At 43.7% G+C, this 17,733-nt stretch overlaps 1 protein-coding gene across 2 annotated transcripts in view; it reads right to left on the reverse strand.

Moving 5' to 3' along the window:
* The window catches only part of CELSR2 (cadherin EGF LAG seven-pass G-type receptor 2), a 325,195-nt gene that overhangs the window by 71,724 nt on the left and 235,738 nt on the right, over positions 1 to 17,733 (reverse strand). For both annotated transcript variants that reach the window (XM_078644214.1, XM_078644213.1), the window contains exons 11-16: positions 15,387 to 15,500; positions 13,622 to 13,796; positions 5,882 to 6,023; positions 3,847 to 3,967; positions 2,433 to 2,616; positions 1,209 to 1,310 (exon numbers count right to left, since the gene is read on the reverse strand). In XM_078644214.1, the coding sequence (XP_078500340.1) occupies positions 1,209 to 1,310; positions 2,433 to 2,616; positions 3,847 to 3,967; positions 5,882 to 6,023; positions 13,622 to 13,796; positions 15,387 to 15,500 (838 nt within the window). The remainder of the gene's footprint in view (positions 1 to 1,208; positions 1,311 to 2,432; positions 2,617 to 3,846; positions 3,968 to 5,881; positions 6,024 to 13,621; positions 13,797 to 15,386; positions 15,501 to 17,733) is intronic.

A 17,733-nucleotide genomic window follows, 5' to 3' on the forward strand; every position in this document is an offset into this window, starting at 1 on the left:
TTGGGACCATGCTCGACGCTACCTGTGGGGTCTAGTGTCTACTGCCTATCCACTGTGCCCAGGGCCTGTTCTCTTTCACTGGTGCCTTGGGCTATGCTCGACCTGCTTGGTCAGGATTTGCATTCTCTTTCCATTCCATTTAAATAATTCACCACTTCCTCAATCTTGTATGTCATGAAGTTGGTGGAACACGTTCCTAAGGCAGTTTGGATGCAAACGAACTAGCAGGAACAGTATGGCCTTGTATCATGACCGTGCCCATGAGAGTACATTTTAAAGGAACTCTTCCTAGCTCTACGCTGAAAGCTTTCTATGAGTTTCATTGGCAAGCAATAGTATTTCTGGACTGTCCCTTTTCAATTATGCTGTACATATACATACCCAGATATGGATGCAGAACATGAGGATCGGCGGGATCCTATTTAAAAACACCTTAATTTAAGAGATCCCTTGTAGTGCAGAGGGCTTCTCTAAATATAGAGTCAATCAGGTTGTGCAGCTTTGCCCCGAGATTGCTCTTGAAGTGCATTAGGTTTCATGACAGTGTTTGCCCTGGTAGCCACTTTTTCTCAATAGGGTCTACACTCTGTGTGCAGAATTACTTTTTATCAGCTGGATCCTTGATTTACTCAGCATCAAATACATTCATACTAGATTTAAAATCTACTCTCCCCTCCAGATGCTCTGGCTCTGTACTTCTTAAATCAAACAACATCATGTGGGTTTTGCACTCATTCATCCCTCGAGCCCTGGTCTATATTATTCCTTCTCACCGTAAGAGCTATACGTCATCCTCTAGAACCATGAACTACAATCTGGGCACTCAGGCCACCCTCTAAACTAAATGCCCTGGGTTACAGGGATCACAAGTTATTCCATGTCAGATGCAAGTAGCATATTCTGCCCTAGCTGTTTCATTTTCTGATATTTGAATTTCTGATGAGGAAAGTATAACTAAAACGTATGAGAACATAATGAGAAAACAAACATAAATGCACTACTCGCAACTAATATGAAACTCTAGGATGTACGGATTATGCCATTGAACTACACGCATTGCTATTCTTTCTAAAAAGGTATCCATGAACTCCAGTTTCTTATTTTTTACGGCGTAATAATTTCTGAAGCATATACACTGAGCTTCAGCGCTACTCATCACCTTGCATTCCATGTCAGATATCAGCAGGAGCTCATGAAACAATATTTACCAAAAGATCCTTTTGGGCATGGCACAGCAGCAGGCAGTCCGAAGCGGGTCCTTGGCCACCAGATCTCAGCTTCTATTGCGCGTGGACAGCTGTCATAGTTCACTGGAAGCAGGAGAATGAAAGAAAGGATGAAACTTTTTAAGAGATTCAAGCTGGGATCAGATAAGGGGAATACACAACGTGTACACTTGCAAAGATGAAGTGACAAAGTATTTATAATGGAAAGATACGCCAGTACAAAGTTAAAAAGAGAAAACTTACACTGACCTAGAAAAATTTACCTAAATGATACACTGATAATTGATATTATGGATTCGAATTTTTTTTGTCAAAATAAAAAAAACTTGATATTTTAAAAATTATGCCTTTTTCGGGACCCCTATTCATCTCCCTGGCTTCCTCCGCTACATTAGAGAAGCAAACTTCAAAACCCCCTCAATCTAGTCCAGCTCTTGAGAGGACCAACATTGCTTCAGACTCAGTAGAATATCAGTAGCAGGGCACAGCTTTACAAATGATGCAGCCTGGAACAATGCTTCCGAACTCGTAAAGTAAAAAAAAAAAAGCAATATAAAGAAATGGCTGATACAGAAGAGTGGGGTTTTATCCTCAATTGCTTACTATTGCACTTAAGGGAGGTGGAGCAGACAATAGCAGTTCCAGAGGACGGAGGAAAACATTTTGCATAGATTCTGCTCTGTATTATTTAAATGTGTATTGCACAGCCATCTAGTAAATACAAATCTAATTAAAAGAATAGTCTCAGTGACGAACTACTCTTTATCGTTTCAACCACTTACAGTGTTTAAAAACATGTTTCTTTAACATTAAGATTTCGATCAATGTACTGTTTTGCAACTGGAGTTTGCTATTGCACATTCTTACATAGCTTTATTGTTCGTTTCACCTGTTTTGCTTCCTTTCTACTTTATCATTGTAGTAGGTAAAATTACTTAAACATATGGCACTATTTCTTGTTGTGAGATCTGCAAAGCAGCCACTTTACATTTGATTCAGTCAGAAAGCATTGAATTCTCAGTTTATATGATGTGAATTAGCTAATAAATTAGTAGCTTGAAAGTGTTTTGAAAGGTTCACCTGATGCTGTGTGTTATTACATAATCATATCAATCTACGACAGAAGATGTCCTACTGACAAACCATTGCTACAGGGTAACTGATCTTTACACAAACATTAAGGCTACTGAGCAAGGTAATCCAGACCTTCGCAGCCATTGGAGGTGACCTCAGCAAAGGGGTTGTCACAGCGGTCACACTGCCGACCGATGACACCTGGCTTACACTGGCACTGTCCGTTCTCCGTGTCACATGTGCGGGATAGCGACCCCGTGGGATAACAATCACACAGAAGGCAACGATCAGTCCCCAAAGGCTGGTAATGATTTTCCTAAAAAAAGAGAGAGACGTTACGGCAAAACGTAGCTCCTCAACCCAAATGGAAATATCAGGGAGATGCTGTGGCTTTTTTCTGACTGACCCCAATCCTCACTTGCATTTCCCAAAGTCGGATAACTTCTCAACTGGCATGCAAAAGTCACTTGTACCCTATATCATCAAAATCTCGGCTTTAGTGACCTACAAGTCATACCTCCAAAGCATCTGTCAGTATTTATCCTCTCCATGGATTGCATCCACACCAGTATGCTGTTACCATCTCCATACTAGGTCCAATTTCACGCTGCACGCCGGCCCGGGACAAGTGCAGCATTGCTCCCATTGTGAGGACGAATACTTCCTGACTACCATGTAAGGAACCCGATCTGTATGGTTATTGCCAATTTCAAATCTTCCTGTGACTCGTTCCAAGTTCCTAATTCCAGGGTTCATGGCTCTCGCTTGCAATCCTGACACGTTCTTTTAAGCCCTTGCCCACAGAGAAGGACTGATGCCAGGTTGTGTCACCAACAAAGCCTACTAGAAGAACCCTACATATTTGGTGTATTGTGGTATATTCCCTCCAGTACAGTTAGCCCCGTGCTTTTAGTGACTTGCGTATTGGCATTAACTGTCACACTTTGTCTGCTACTCGCCTCAACCAGCCGCTCTTTGCTGCCCATCTTGTTGTCATACTTTGCTGTCACACCTCTTTAGAGATGATTGCAACATTTTGCCATTTTCTCTTCTTGCCCACAACTCTATACTGCATGTCACACTGATAAACAGTGCCTTTTCCTTGACCAGAAAACACCCCATCCATTACACACACTGTTCACTTTCTGCACAGTTCCACGTTGCCTACTACTCCACTTTCCTAGTCAGCCAACACATTGCCTCACTCATTCTGTTATTCACATCAGCCAGCTATCCCCCAAGGTCACACACTGCTCCTGACTTCACCCGGCCCTTCATTAAAGACCATCAATGTCATACCCTGCTTCTAACTTGCGTACCTTTCTACTGGTCCCACCTAGCCATACCTCACTTCTACACTAGCCAACCTATGCACTTAACCAACCACCTCCCAGCCCAGAATACACCAGCACTGTGCCCGTCACTCCTCTCCTCCCCTCAACACAATTTCCCACATCTATGCTATCTAGACCTCATCTTACACCCCACATCAATCACAAATGTTGTATCACAAATTTCCCAGCCTGTCCCACACCAAGGCGCTTACCCTACAGCGGCACTCTCCACTGGTCTTGTTACAGTCAGGGTCAAAGCCTTTGCCAACATCACAGTTACAAGGACCACACATTGGGTGTCCCCACCAGCCACGTGGGCAAGGCTGGTCAATCCTGCAAGAGAAAATGCAAGAGTTAAAACACATTCACTCAAGAAAGGTGGCTAGTCGTGAAAATAAGGAAGCTGGAGAATCTGGAAGCTGTGGGTATACTCTACTGTCTGCACAGGCCGGAGTCGTCTGATGCAGAGGGTTCAGGGTACAGGCAGTCCACAAGAGGATTATGGTTTGGATATGAGTTTTTAAACCCCTTTAAACTCACAGACTAGAAGTTTTTAAACCCGGTTTGACAAGTGTGTGTATGTATGAGCACGGTATAGCACAACAGTGCCTACATTTGAGAACTGGAGGTGCTCAGAAAACCCCCAGCGAGGAAACTCAGGACAATAATGTTAACCCAGTTACTTGTAATGTGAACAATAAAAACTGAGTAAATAGCTTACAGCATCGCCTGCGATTGTAATACAGGTCCCCACAAACAAGTTACAGCACTAGACAACAAGACAACCCAACTGTACTAGATAACAATGTGTCTGCACTGTACATTTACAACAATGGGTAACAAAGAATTCCCACTGCACAGGTACAACACTGGATTTCAAAGTATCACGTTGTACAGGCATAGAACTGGTTAGAAATCTGCACTCACTGCACAGTTACAACAATGGAAAGCAATGTCTACCACCTTCAGCACAGCTCCCTCTCCTGTTACTCGTTGAGTTTATGCTGCTTGTCTTCGACTATGTACAGCGCACCACTGCCCTTTGCCTAGCTTCATGCTATAGAAATACCATATACATACTGTAAAGCACAGGATACTAATGTGTGCCAATAGCATAAGTACATAATTAAGCAGCAGTCTTTCCTCCCTGCACAGGTATGGCACACGACAACAGGGTATCTACACTTCACAAGCACAGCACTAGGTAACATCAGGAAATCCCTGCACAGCATGTGTTCCCACTGCAGTTACAGCTCTGTACAGCGCATTCCTCTTCACTGCACAGGTACGTCACTGGACATCATGGTGAGGTACAGCTCGAGAGGTGGAGTCTCCAATGCACATGCACAATACATAGAGCAGAAAGGTGTCACTGCACAGATATATCACTGGGCACCAATGAGTTGGCATTGCACTGGTACAACACTTAAAGAAATGTGTCTTCAGCACATAGTTACAGCAGCGGTCAGCATTGTATCTTTGCTGAACAGAGACAGCACAAACACTAACGTGCCCCCACTGCACAGGTACAGCACTAGTGCCAGTGTCTCCCAACAGCAGGAGCACAGCACTGGGTACCAAGAGGACCTCAGCATGTACAGCAATGTGTCCTACATCATAGACACAGCAAAAGGCACTAACTTCCAATTCTGCTCATATCAAGCAGCCGCCCTTAGCATCCCTCTGCTGTCCAACTCTGCTCACAACTCTCGAGGGACTCTTGCTCTGGATGCAAACCCAACAACTGTGCCAAAGCACTCTGATCCTAAAGCGAGCAGCACCACAGAGAGCCAGTCTGAAGTTACCAGGATCTTTACAGGAGCAGAGCTCAACATCTATTACTACTCACCTCTTCTGCTGCCTCTGCCTCATCTGACCATTCCACCCAACATGTTTGCCTGCATGCAATATCCCTTCATTAAACATATTCCATTATTATGGATTATAAAGTGTGCACTTTAATTTCTCATACAAACAACCAGATTTTATAATGTTGTTGGATTCATTATTTGCAGAATATTACGCAAGTTTGGGAAAACAACAAGTGGCGATTTTGTACTGTGACACATTATTGTACGTATCACGTTCAAGATGGTTCTGCCACTATCATGATCAGGAACATTTCCTGGAGAGAAGATAGATATTTTTTGGCCAACCAGTAGATGCGTCCTATCCGCAATGAACTTGAGGAAGAGGTCTTATCTTATCTTATACAATTGCCCTAATATTCAGCTGACTTTCACTCACTTGCTCTCGCAGTATGGTCCAAAGTAACTGTGCGGACATTCGCATGTGTACCCGTGTGATGAGCTGGGCTTTCGGGCACAAACGGACTGATGTTCACAGGGGTTCAAGGCACAGACATCCGAACAGCTATCACCATAGTAACCTGTGAGACAGAAAGAAGAGGGGGTTACCTAGAATGAAATGGATTGCACCCTTTATGGTGTCCGAACATAACACAACAGACATGCTTTGTACAGTGCAGCAAAGTCCAGTCAAGAGTAGGTCTCTTGGCACTACTGACGCATAATGGGTATTTGTTATGGACGAAAGGGGTAAACTGTTTACAGCAGATGTCCATGATGCATGGAGCATTGAGAATTAGGAGCACAAAAAGCAAGTAATTTTATGTAGGAGGTGCTAGGCCATCAATGGTGCAAAGGAGCTCAAAATAGAACATCTCACAAAAAACACATATACAATAGTAAATTGGCTGTTTGGTATGCTCACATTAAAACTCATTGTTACGCCTTCATACAGGTCTCCTTAGCGGCTGTTGTAGACCTGTTGTTTCTAATACTTTACCATGTACTGAAGTTAGAGCTTTAGGTTTGCTCCAAGCTCATGATTTAATAGCTTTCTTGTCTGTTTCAGCTCCCTGGTTCCGACTGGGAGTTTTCCTTTCCTACTTTTGTGATTATGCCGCCCAGAGGAGCATTTAGGTTTCACTGCGTTTTGAACGGATGAGTTGCATCTTTCCATTGCCGAAGACCGAGAACCATTTTTCCTTTCGTGTTTATTGTTTAAAATCAGTTCACTTTTAGCACTCAAAGCGGGCTAACCATCCTTTACCCTGTGTGTTGTTTTGGTTACCTTATGCCACACTGGCTTTGCTTCTATATTCTCTTTTTCTCCCTTCACTCCTGCTCTCCCGCCTTCTACTGCTCCCGTCCTACTCGCTTGCTTTCAGTACATTACTGCACCCTCCCTCTCACCCATCCTCTCTGATGTCTTTCCAGCCACTGTTTACATCCTACAAGGCTCCCAGTGGCCCTGGCTGTCACTTCTTTTTTTTCCCTGCTCTCCCTTCCCAATCATCACTTTCCTGTCATCTCCCCCACCCAGGACCTTGAACTGGCGCCTTTAATTTAGTCAAAGATCAAAGTCCAGCTCTATAGAGGTAGAACACATTTCATAAGGGTGGAAGTGTGTGTGAACTATTTGACAAGCTGGCAAAACCAGCAGAATGATTTAGCTGCTGTATTTCCTTACACTGTTATGGAAGCACTTGAAGCTCTGCGGGTTCTGCGTTTGCTTCAGCTCTCTAACCAAGCGAGAGGTCGCGAGTTAGACCAGTGGCTCTATCAGATCACCGCTCATAAGGTGGGTCTCGAGAATATTCTCTGCCTGCACGGTATTTAAAGAATTAAAAATATAAATATACACTTTTACAATGTTTACATTTAGGATGTTTTGGGGAATGGTAGTTCTGCTTTCACAGGGTGGGGTCGTATTGCAGCACTCTCAAAATAACCGTGAACGAGCATAAAAAATGACTTTAGATTTTCTTTTTATCTTGACACATTTGCTATGCGTTCAAAGACAGAGGTCCAATGTTAGTCTAGTCTGCTGACAAATTGCTGCTTATTTTAACACGGAGGCTGGCGTTCACTTTTCTTTTGTTTACTGCAAAGTGTGAGCATTTTGTAAAGTGAATTATGACAATCTTGCTGGTGTGAAAGTAAAGGCTATAACAACTGGATTTTACAATAAGTGGGATATACAGTTTTCGCCAGCTGGGCATTTCCTGGCAGTGCTCCCAGGGTGACCGCCCACTGCTCCCCGTGTCCCCTTCACCCACAAACAAGTTGCCGTTTTCCTGATAAAAGACTTCTCTCGCGTCCGATTTGCATTTCACACATGCGGCTGACTGAAAGATTTTGATCATTACAACTAGGAGGCTTATTCACAGACAACTCTTCTTGGTTTCCTTGAGTCCTTGGTTTCTGTGATTTTTAACACTATGGCAGACTTTTAGGCTCCGTTACTTTCTAGAAAACCAATGTCAGTAATGTAGGATTTATTAATTCAGCTACATGAGCCAGCGTTTAAACTACGGTTTTTGGTAACAAAGTGCAAACCGTATTGCAATTTTCAATGTTTATGGGTAAATTTAAAATTTTGAACAAATTTGCCTTCAGCCGGCTTCTTACTGCTTTTTTTTGTATACAAATAGGTGCTGGAGCTCTTATTTGTCTTAATCTTTAAACAACATTTATTTTCTGTGTCTCTTGCTCTCTTTAACTGCTTTAAAAGTTCTGGCTTCTTTTAGTTTTATTAACCTCCCCAGTAAAAATCCCGGGATGGTGCTTATTTTGCAAATGAAGTACAATCATTGGCATTGCGCCCACGTATTTACAGCATCTGCTTAATCAAATGAGCTACCTTACTAATGCTTGTTGAGAATGGTGGCCGCGTGCCTTTGTTTATGCGAGCCTATTGTAAAACACACAAGTCAATTCATGGGCGCAATGCGCCTAACTCTTTTTATGTGCACGGCGCCCACTTTTATACTTAAAAAAAATACTTTGAAGTTGCAGCAGTTTCTGCTGCTGCTCTGACTTTTCTTTCACGGGAGGGTTACCCTGCTCACTTTGCCACCATCTACCATGTCGGTGCCACCCCAGTGCCCCTCCCTCCCCTGGGCTTTCCCTTGTTTGACACAGTAGCCTGGATTTTCGCGGGAGTCTCGGACATGATCAGATGGTCGCTATAGGGTGAGGAAATGTAGATGGGCAATCCTAAATCTTTGGTGACGCTACTCCAAGACTAAAGGGAGTGCAGATTAAATATCGATATGTCGGCTCTCCCAACAGGAAGCATGAAGGCCTGCAAAACAGGTAGAGTTTCTCTGTCAGGGCTAGTTGCTGGACAAATCCATTGTTATCAGTGTTCCTTTCTCTGGACCGCGAAGCTAGGATAAAAAGGCTTTTAATTGTTTTTTATTTAATATATATTAATTATTTAAGTGGCACTTTAAAACAGTTTCCATTCTTTTGGCTGGACCTAAGTAATTGTTTCATAATAAAGATGGTGACTCAGTGTGGCATGTTTGTAGCAGGAGCACTGTTCCCGCTAATTGGTGCTCGACTAGTCGTGGCAAGATTTGTGCATCCCCACCTGGTATTGAGACTGTGCGCACCTCTCTACCTCTTAAGCCAGGTCGGTACAATATTGCCTGCTCGTGGTTCAGCCTGTCCACCGAGACTCTCACAGTGGGAAGAGACTGGGTGCTTCTCCTTTTTAGGTCTCGCGACCTATCAATGCGCGCAAGCGCATTGAGCGGAGCGAGAATTCAAGTGCTCGAAATCCTTGTCAAACCAAGGGCTTCTTGCGCTGCGGTTTTCATTAAGTTCACGTGAATCACGTGACCAAACAAGCACGCGCATTCACGGCCGCACAGCACATCAAAGGGCTTCGCCCAGCGTGCGCTCTGCGGCTTCTCCTCCCCTAATCACAGCACATCAAAGGGCTTCGACTTTCAGTCGCCACTGTTACTAACCTTGCACATTATTGCATGTAAGCGTTTCACCAATTCAAAATGGCCGACACCTTTTGATGCCTTCCTAGTCAATTCATGTTTAGTTACTTTCACTCTGTCAAGCCCCTGCCCTCCCTAGGCACCAACCCCTTTCACTATAATATCGCACTCTCTTCACTTCAGTTTCCCGGCCGCTCTTGCGCGCGCACCACTCGCGTCTTTTTTTTTTTTTAACTGCCGTCCAGAGTGAGCTTCTACTGTAAGTAGGTTGTTTTACTTTACTTTATTTGGCTCTCAATGTCTGGTTCGTCTTTACACATTTGCTGTTAACCACACTGCTTTAATTAATAGTCAAATCAGCCACTGAGACTTTTCATGCGCAGCACTCTCCTCAATGCGTGACTTCAAAAGAACAGCTCGCAGCTCGCTCCGCTTCCCTTTTCACTTGCGTGCTGTTCGCTCTGTCCCGTTCCTCTCCAGCGCTTAAGGCACCAAGTCTTTTCTCACACTGCACTCTCCTTACAGCGTGACATAAAATAACTCCTCACTCTGGCTCGTTATCCACTTGCGCTTGTGACATCGATTTATTTCCTACGCAGCACTCTAGTTTCTTCGTGACAATAAATCAACGGTTTGCTGCTCGCTCTGCATGCCTTTTCCACTGCGCTTATGGCACTTGCTCTTGGACATGCCATACTTTACATTTCAAATTTAAGCTGTGCAACAGTTCAATGTATGTGTGTTCTTTCCAACAGTGCTACAATTTCATTACGCTGCTCGCTTGCCTTACAGCTGTTTTTTTTTTACGCGACAGCTTTCGTCAATTAACTGTCCGATTTCTTTTTTACTCTGGATCTGCGCTCATATGCTAAACTCCCAGCTGTGCTATCCTTACCATTTGCGTTTCAATTCCTCCACTTCACTGCATCGTCACGTAAAACACTTATCTCAGCCTTCTTGCCATTTTGAATCTCCTTCCTTCTTCGCAGCACAAGTCTTTCGGCAGTTTTTCCTTTGTCCACATTGCCCGCAGGGTGTAACGTGTGTCTTCCCAGTCAGCTTAGACACAACATTTCAACCTTTCCCTGCTGTTACGCCTCACCTAAGCTGCTTTACACGTCGATTTGAGTTCGTGTTCGGGGTTTTAATCTATCTCTGACACCATGTTATGTCTAGCCAAGCGTCGCCAAAACTGTTGTAGTTCAAAAAATAAGAGGTGATGGATTCATTGGTAATGTATCCCAGAACGTGAGTCTCTTGGCGGTGATGTAGACATTTTCGCATAATGTCATCCGTATGTTGTATGGCGTCCGTTGCTTAATTTGAAAAAGTAATTACCAACACAACTATTGATCATCGCCCTCCTACCGGTGTGACTATTCACATTGTATATTGAAGTGTTAAACACTGTTGCGGTGCTCAACCGACCCATCCAGAAGCTATCGGTGAGCTTTACATAAGCTGCATTCACATTACAAATGTTCAGTCATTTTTTTTTTTTTATCCAGGGGAAGTTCTGTGGTTTGCCCAGAATCACAGGATGTTGAGGCAATGCCGTCACTGGAACCTGCTCCCCAGTTCCGGCAGTAGCGCCTTATCCATTTCCCCACTCCTACCCATTCCTCCATACAAAGGTTGAGCATAATGGTTTTTTTTTTTTTTTTAGCCAAGTGGCACACAACGTGCCTGCAAGTTAAAAAAACGCTGCACTATTGTGCAACATGGCTAACAAGCACTGGCGTTGCCAATAGGTCTCGCAGTAGGAAAGTTGGAGCTATTGCTTTTGTAAATGACAAAGCCCTTTATTTTTTTTAAATGAAAAAAAAAAGGCATTGTTATTTGCAATTGTAATAGCTCCAACTTTCCTACTGCGAGACCTATTGGCAACGCCAGTGCTTGTTTAAAGGTTTGAAGAGTGAAAGGTGCAGCATTTATCGTTTTCTGCTGACAGTGGATTTTTAAAGGAAGTAGAGAACGGTGATTTGTCTTTATTGTTAGCATTACTTTCTAAATAGCTTCTACAATTGTTTAGCTCTTGTGCCACAGATGCACTAAAATACATTTGTTAAACATTTTAAATGTGTGAGGTAATGTCCCAGCGTAGAGTGGACATATCAAGCACATTTACGTTTGGTTATTTAACAGATTTGCTAATTTTACTCAAACAAATTTTGAAGGGAAGACAGACACTGCAAACTTAAATAGCTGCTTACCAAATATAATGTGTATTTTTTATTTTCTATGCTCTGTCTCGCACAAAAAATTCAATTGCTACATATTTCAGGGGCGCTTTGAACTCAGGCCTACAATAATTACAGCTAGTCAACTACTTCCTGTGGTTGTATGCATTTCACAAACTGGTCACTTTTGTGCACCCTATAAAGTATCATTGTCACGTCTGTTATTCACAATATATAGTCAAATATATATATTTTGTTAAAGAAAAATGAGTTAGCAGCTTAGTCGAAAGCTGACCAAGGTAAAGGATACAAGTGACATAAAGTATGACCAAATCTGAATAAAAAGACAAATGTTTATATGAAGCATGAGCAAGGCCCAGTAATGGTGTCTTGCATTATTTTAACTTTGCATAGGTATTTTTTTTCCAATGCGTGTCTTGCTTCTAAACTATATGAAGCTATTAATCTCTCATAATTTGTTTAAAAACAATAGTTAGACTATCTGCTAATACAGTTTTAAAAAAGAATAAAAACAGAGCCTATATATGCATTTTACAAAAAAGTATGTCTCCAACAGCTGATAAGTTTTCACTCAGTCCCCCATTCAAATTATGTGTAACTTAAATATATTAAAAGCGTAGAATCCGCTCGAAGCATTCCGCCATGGCACAACAATGTCCAGATCCCAAGACTGCCAAATTGCTCTATTCTTGATTCATCTCCATAAATTCCCTCCTCTGCTTTCTGGCACCATGCCATATTTGAAGTCTTGACAATATTTAATGTAATATCATGCATTTGGATCACTCGTGCCAGTTCTGTGCCTGAGGCTATACTTCAGTGCATTTGAATGTCTTTTAATTGCAAGAAACAGATTATTAAATTTATTTTAGATCGGTATTAATAAGATATATATTTCAGCATGAAGGGAACGAATTAGAATTCTAAAATAATTCTGGTGCATTTTAGTATTCTTCACTTTCAAGAAACACATTAAAAACATGGATTTCACCTTCCTAATACATATTAAATGATGTGCGTATTCCCTCCAGTCCCAAGGCTTTCCAACTAGGAGACACCAGATACAAAGTTTACTCTTATTTACTCTTAGATACAAAGTTTACTCTTAGCTATAGGTAGTTTACCGTTTCCCTTGAGTTCTTTACTCATACTTAAATCTAAACTTTACTCTGCTGACTCTCAAACGTAGACAATATCAGCACAGTGATATAAATAAAAGAGAACACTGAGGTGATTGAGAGAAGCCAACGAAACAGCACGCAAGGGCCCATCTAAGGGATAAGCAATGTCCTTTAGGGTTTTCTTCGAACAGTTGTAATGACCGCATAGGGTTTCTATTGTTCCCCTTACGTCTGTGCAGACAGCGGTCCTTATCTAGTGTATTGTATATTTATCCTAGCGGTATTATCTTTGCGGTACATGATAAAATCACCTTCAAACTCTTTCTCTTCCCCTTATTTTATGACATACACAAATAAGAGAGGACTTAGAGGTGATTGAGAAGGCCAATGAAATAGCAGGGAAGGGTGAATCAAAAAGTAGACAACAATGTCCGAAAAGTACAAGTTCAAAAAGGTAAAGACATGTCCATGCTGTGCTGGCATCTATGTGAGGCAAGTGTACATCACACATCATTTCCTGAACAACTCAGGATCTCCCTCCCTGAAAGATCATTTTCTGTTCAGAAGTGAAAGTGACTGACAGGAGGATAAAGGCATTAGATTGGACTCTTCCCAGGGTGACACCTCATTCCGCAAGGGAAAGTTGAAGCTTGCTGAGAGGTGAAACATTTTAGACGTCTAAAGAGACCGCACCTTGGGGAGGACAAATAGGTGTCTGAAGCAACTTTTGAACATCTCAGACTAGGGCAGTTCTTTATGAATTCTGGAGATGTGAATGACTAGGTGAACCAAGTGTTGTTAAAACTGTAACCATCACTAATATGTTGCGTGGGGGCCCTTTTGTGGACACACGCAGTACCTCTGGTGGATCTTCTCGTTCTGCGGTGACCACGTTCCTTACCTGGATCACAGCTGCAGGAGTGGCTATCCCAGTCGTCGTTGCAGTAGCTGTTGTCCGGGCAGGGGCTGGAGTCGCAGGGGTCTGGCACGCTGCAGCCACGCTCCACATTCACTCGTTCGGCCTGGTTAACATTCAAAGCCACGGCACTAGCTGAGGTTTCGCCAATGCGCACTCCCTATCCATCAGGCAAAAAAAAGGAAAAGGACTAAATAAACACCAAACAAGTGTTTGAAAAGGGTGACTGGGTGGGCGTTGAGTTATTTTGTGTTAGTGTACAAATTACTGTGTTTTTTAGGAAAGTTGCAATGTGTGGAGGGTCACCAGGTGGAAAGGGTGTGGTCACTGCATGGTTGTGACTGTGCAAACGAAGAGTCAGTGTGTGAGTGTAGTGGTATGTGTTGGTGGGTGACTGTGACGGGAGGGTTAAACAGCGAGTTGAGGGTCATTATGTGAGAGGAAGTTGACCATATCCAAAGAAAGATGGTGAAGGATGGAGGTGACGGAGAGGTTAGTGGATGGAACCAAGGGGATGGTTGCTGTCTACTGGGAGGTCACTCCATGTGAGAGGAAGGGGCCATTGTCAGGGAAAACTGTCAGTTAAACACACATTGTGGTTCTGCTGAGACAGAGTGAAAAGAAGCTTACTATGTGAAAGAAGAATAACAACATGAGGGACAGGCCAGCAAGGTGCAAGCGAAGTCTGTCACTTTGTGTGAGAAAAGGGTAAAAGTGAGTAAGGCCATGTTGCAAGTGTGTGAGGGGAGTGAAGGTGTTCAAGAAGTTGCAGGTCTCAGTCAGAAGATAGCGCATGCAACCCTTTCCATCTCGTAAGGCATAAACCTAGAATCCTGGACACATACCAAAGCGGAGGAAGTGCCAGGAATGAGCTTCCAGGTGCGCCACAAGGTGTGAAGAGTGCGGGTCTATGAAAGACAATTGCTCCATGATTTCATTTTCATGCATGACGTAGAGATATCCACGGAGAGGTTATTTAGTCTAATACTATGTCTGACACCTACAGTCAGTCCTGGCTTTCTAGCCAACATCACTTCCCATGCGATTTTTGACTTAAGGATTGATATGTGGTCTATTGAAGGACATGTGATCTAGAAACCAAGTTGCTCATTGTGGAAGGCTGGGACCAGAGTTATAGCGCCTGGCTTCAGCTGTTTCCTGAAAATCGTGTGATTCTAGGCAACACACTTATTTCTCTGTGATTAAAAATGGTAAAATTGTAAATACTTGAATTGTAATGTAATTATTATATGAATGTGTTCTAATTGTATATGTGTAAATCTCATTTTAATGTAGATTAGCTTGTATTGTTTCCCACCAACCCCACTGATGTGCATTATGTTGTTACCCAGGCAAGTGTGAGATATACAAACCTTCAAAGCCAAGATAAAACCAAAATTGCAGGTCCCAGAATGCACTGTGTGTTGGCTAAAAAGCCAGGACTAGATGAGTGAACTGGGCCTCTGTGCAGCCAGATCACCTACAAAATGTACATTGCACTTTTTTTTTTTAATAGGTCATATTTTGAACTGTTCACCACATTTTAGCAGAAGACATATACAGTACCTCGTTCTATATGGAGGACACACAACCAGCATTAGCAACAACTGACTTTAGAGCGGAACATGATACTGAGCCAGCTAGGAGGTAGCGTGCTTCATGTCATGCACACGCGCAGGTTAGAAGCAAAGAGCATAAGCCCATTTGGTGCAGTAACACTGCTAAAGAACAGGCCATTCCCCTTCCTCACCTGCATACATCCACGGAAACCCTGCTGGACTCCGCCGCCCTCGCTGGCCACACCTCCCACACTCAAGTTACGCAGTTTAATTCCATGAAGTTCAGTGTTCATGTCCACGACAACCTACAGGAAAAGAGCAAAAGTTAAGAACTGTGTGCGAGAGGCTAGCTCTGAAACAACAGTGTTGTGAGCCAAATGTTGGTGCACTGTACCTGTGTGCGAGGAACCAGCACCGACAATGCTGCTGATCGGGCTGCACGTGCACAGTCGAGCTGCAGGTACATTTCAGCACTGAAACAGCAGCCAGTGCTGTTCTGAATTGACTTTTTAAGGCATGGGCAAAGTGGGTTTCTGGCCCAGGGCCCCAGTCTTGAGGAGGCCCCCTGATAGAGCCAGCTCTATTCTGCAGAGTCTTGCCCTGATGAACTTGAATAACGCTTAAACAGATTGTTTTAAATACTGTTTTTCTTTAATCTATACTACTATAATAAAGGAAGAACTTTCAGCCTTTGAGGCGGGTAAACTCGGGAACCACAACGCCAATCCACACACCCGATACACAGTTGGAATTGTCAGGGTGTGTAGATGGTTATAGGTTATATAAATAAAAATAAAAAAAACTTTATTTAAAAAATTTACAGTAAAAAAAAAGTAGTCCCTCCGAAGTAGCGCCGGCCGCGACGTGCGTGCTCACGTCAGGAGCGCGGGGAGGAGCGGCGTCCAGGAGCGAGACGAGGAGCGGCGACATGGCATGGGGAGGAGCGGTGACGTGAGGAGCAGCGCACAGGCCAGCAGCAGTGCGAGCAGCGGACAGGCTGGAGGAGCGGCTGCTGAGGTAAGGGAGCGGCGGACATGGCGGGAGGAGCGGTGGCTGAGGTAAGGGGACCCATGGCGGGGCAGAGGGGACCCTTGTCGAGGCAGGCGGGGGTCGGGGCAGGCGGGGGACAGGCCGGTCGGGGGCCGGGCTGCTGGACAATGTCGGGGCGGGCGGGGATCGGGGAAGCCTGTTGCTCCCGGACAACGTCGGGACGGGCTGCTAGTTTATTTATAAATTGAGTGATATGTGAGAGTCTGTTACAGACGTTTTGCAGAGAAATGTGTTTATGTTGCAAGCAAAATCCATAAAACAGTTTCTTTTAGATCAAAACAAGACCTCACATATGAGAAAAGGAAGGATGTCACAGAGATTATTTGCAGTAATATTAGTGAGTGGCTGCTGTGTTACAATATTGAAAACACATGTCGTTATCCCGCATTATTAGAATTAACCACATTGAGGGGCATATTTAAGACTTGGTTTGCTTTGCGCTTGCACCACACAACCTGGTACATGCAGAACGCAAACCTTAAGTGAGATTTATGAAACCACGCAAGGCCACTTTGTGTGGCCCTGAAAGGCTCCATTAATATGGAGTAAAGCAACGGAGCACACATTGATGCTTTGGCACTTCAAGGGCTCTGTGTGGATGTTCACATGGAACTTCCATAGATTTTGACACATTCCCAGATTTACCAGAATTGGTAAACCTGGGAATGCCCCAAAAAGATATACCTTACTAGGGGAGGTGTTAACGAGGAGAAATATCTTTATTGCTACTCATTACTTCCTCTTTCTGTGTGTGCTGCATTCTGCGGCACACACAGAAAAAGAAATATGCCTTAGGGATTGTTTTTGTGCAGGAAAGTGCCCATTCCTGCAAAAAAACAATCTTGTATGCAAAAGAGGCACTCCACACTTGCACAAGGGTGCATGCGTTGGTGCTATGCTGCCAAATGGGTGCCAGCGCAGGGAAAAAGGCAGGAATGTGCTTTACTGACTTAAATACAGTGCATTCCTGCTCTTTCCCTGTCATGCAGTGAAGCACAAGGTGACTTGCTGCACTGCGTGACTATTTCGTGAAATATTCCCCTTAGTGTTTGGACGAGGGTGCCTGTTCACAGTCAGTAAACTGGCCAAAGAGGGCATGAAAGAACAGAAATTTGATTATAAATCCAAAGCTGTTCCGAACAGGGGCCCCCAAAATACACTGTGCCCAGGAGCCCCAAAATCCCTAAGATATCCAGATGCTACCAATCAGAAACAAGGTGTCTAGACAGACGCCTTCGGGGATCCTTGTACTACAATAGAACGCTGCTGCAAACTGGGCGATGCTGTGGTGGAGCTGTGAGCAATAGGGTGACAGTACAGGAATATTCAACATTCAGAGGTGCTGCACATCGCCAGTGGCATAACAAACCTTGAGGAGGCCCCCCTACAAAGTACATGGGGGCCCTAAGTTCCAGACCCAGTCAGGAGTTCTCAGGCCAGGGGCCTGCCCCTCATGCATAGTGCCAGAGGGGGCCCTCTCACACCACA

Source organism: Lissotriton helveticus, chromosome 5_1 (genome assembly GCF_964261635.1).
Source record: "Lissotriton helveticus chromosome 5_1, aLisHel1.1, whole genome shotgun sequence".
NCBI classification, from domain to species: domain Eukaryota; kingdom Metazoa; phylum Chordata; class Amphibia; order Caudata; family Salamandridae; genus Lissotriton; species Lissotriton helveticus.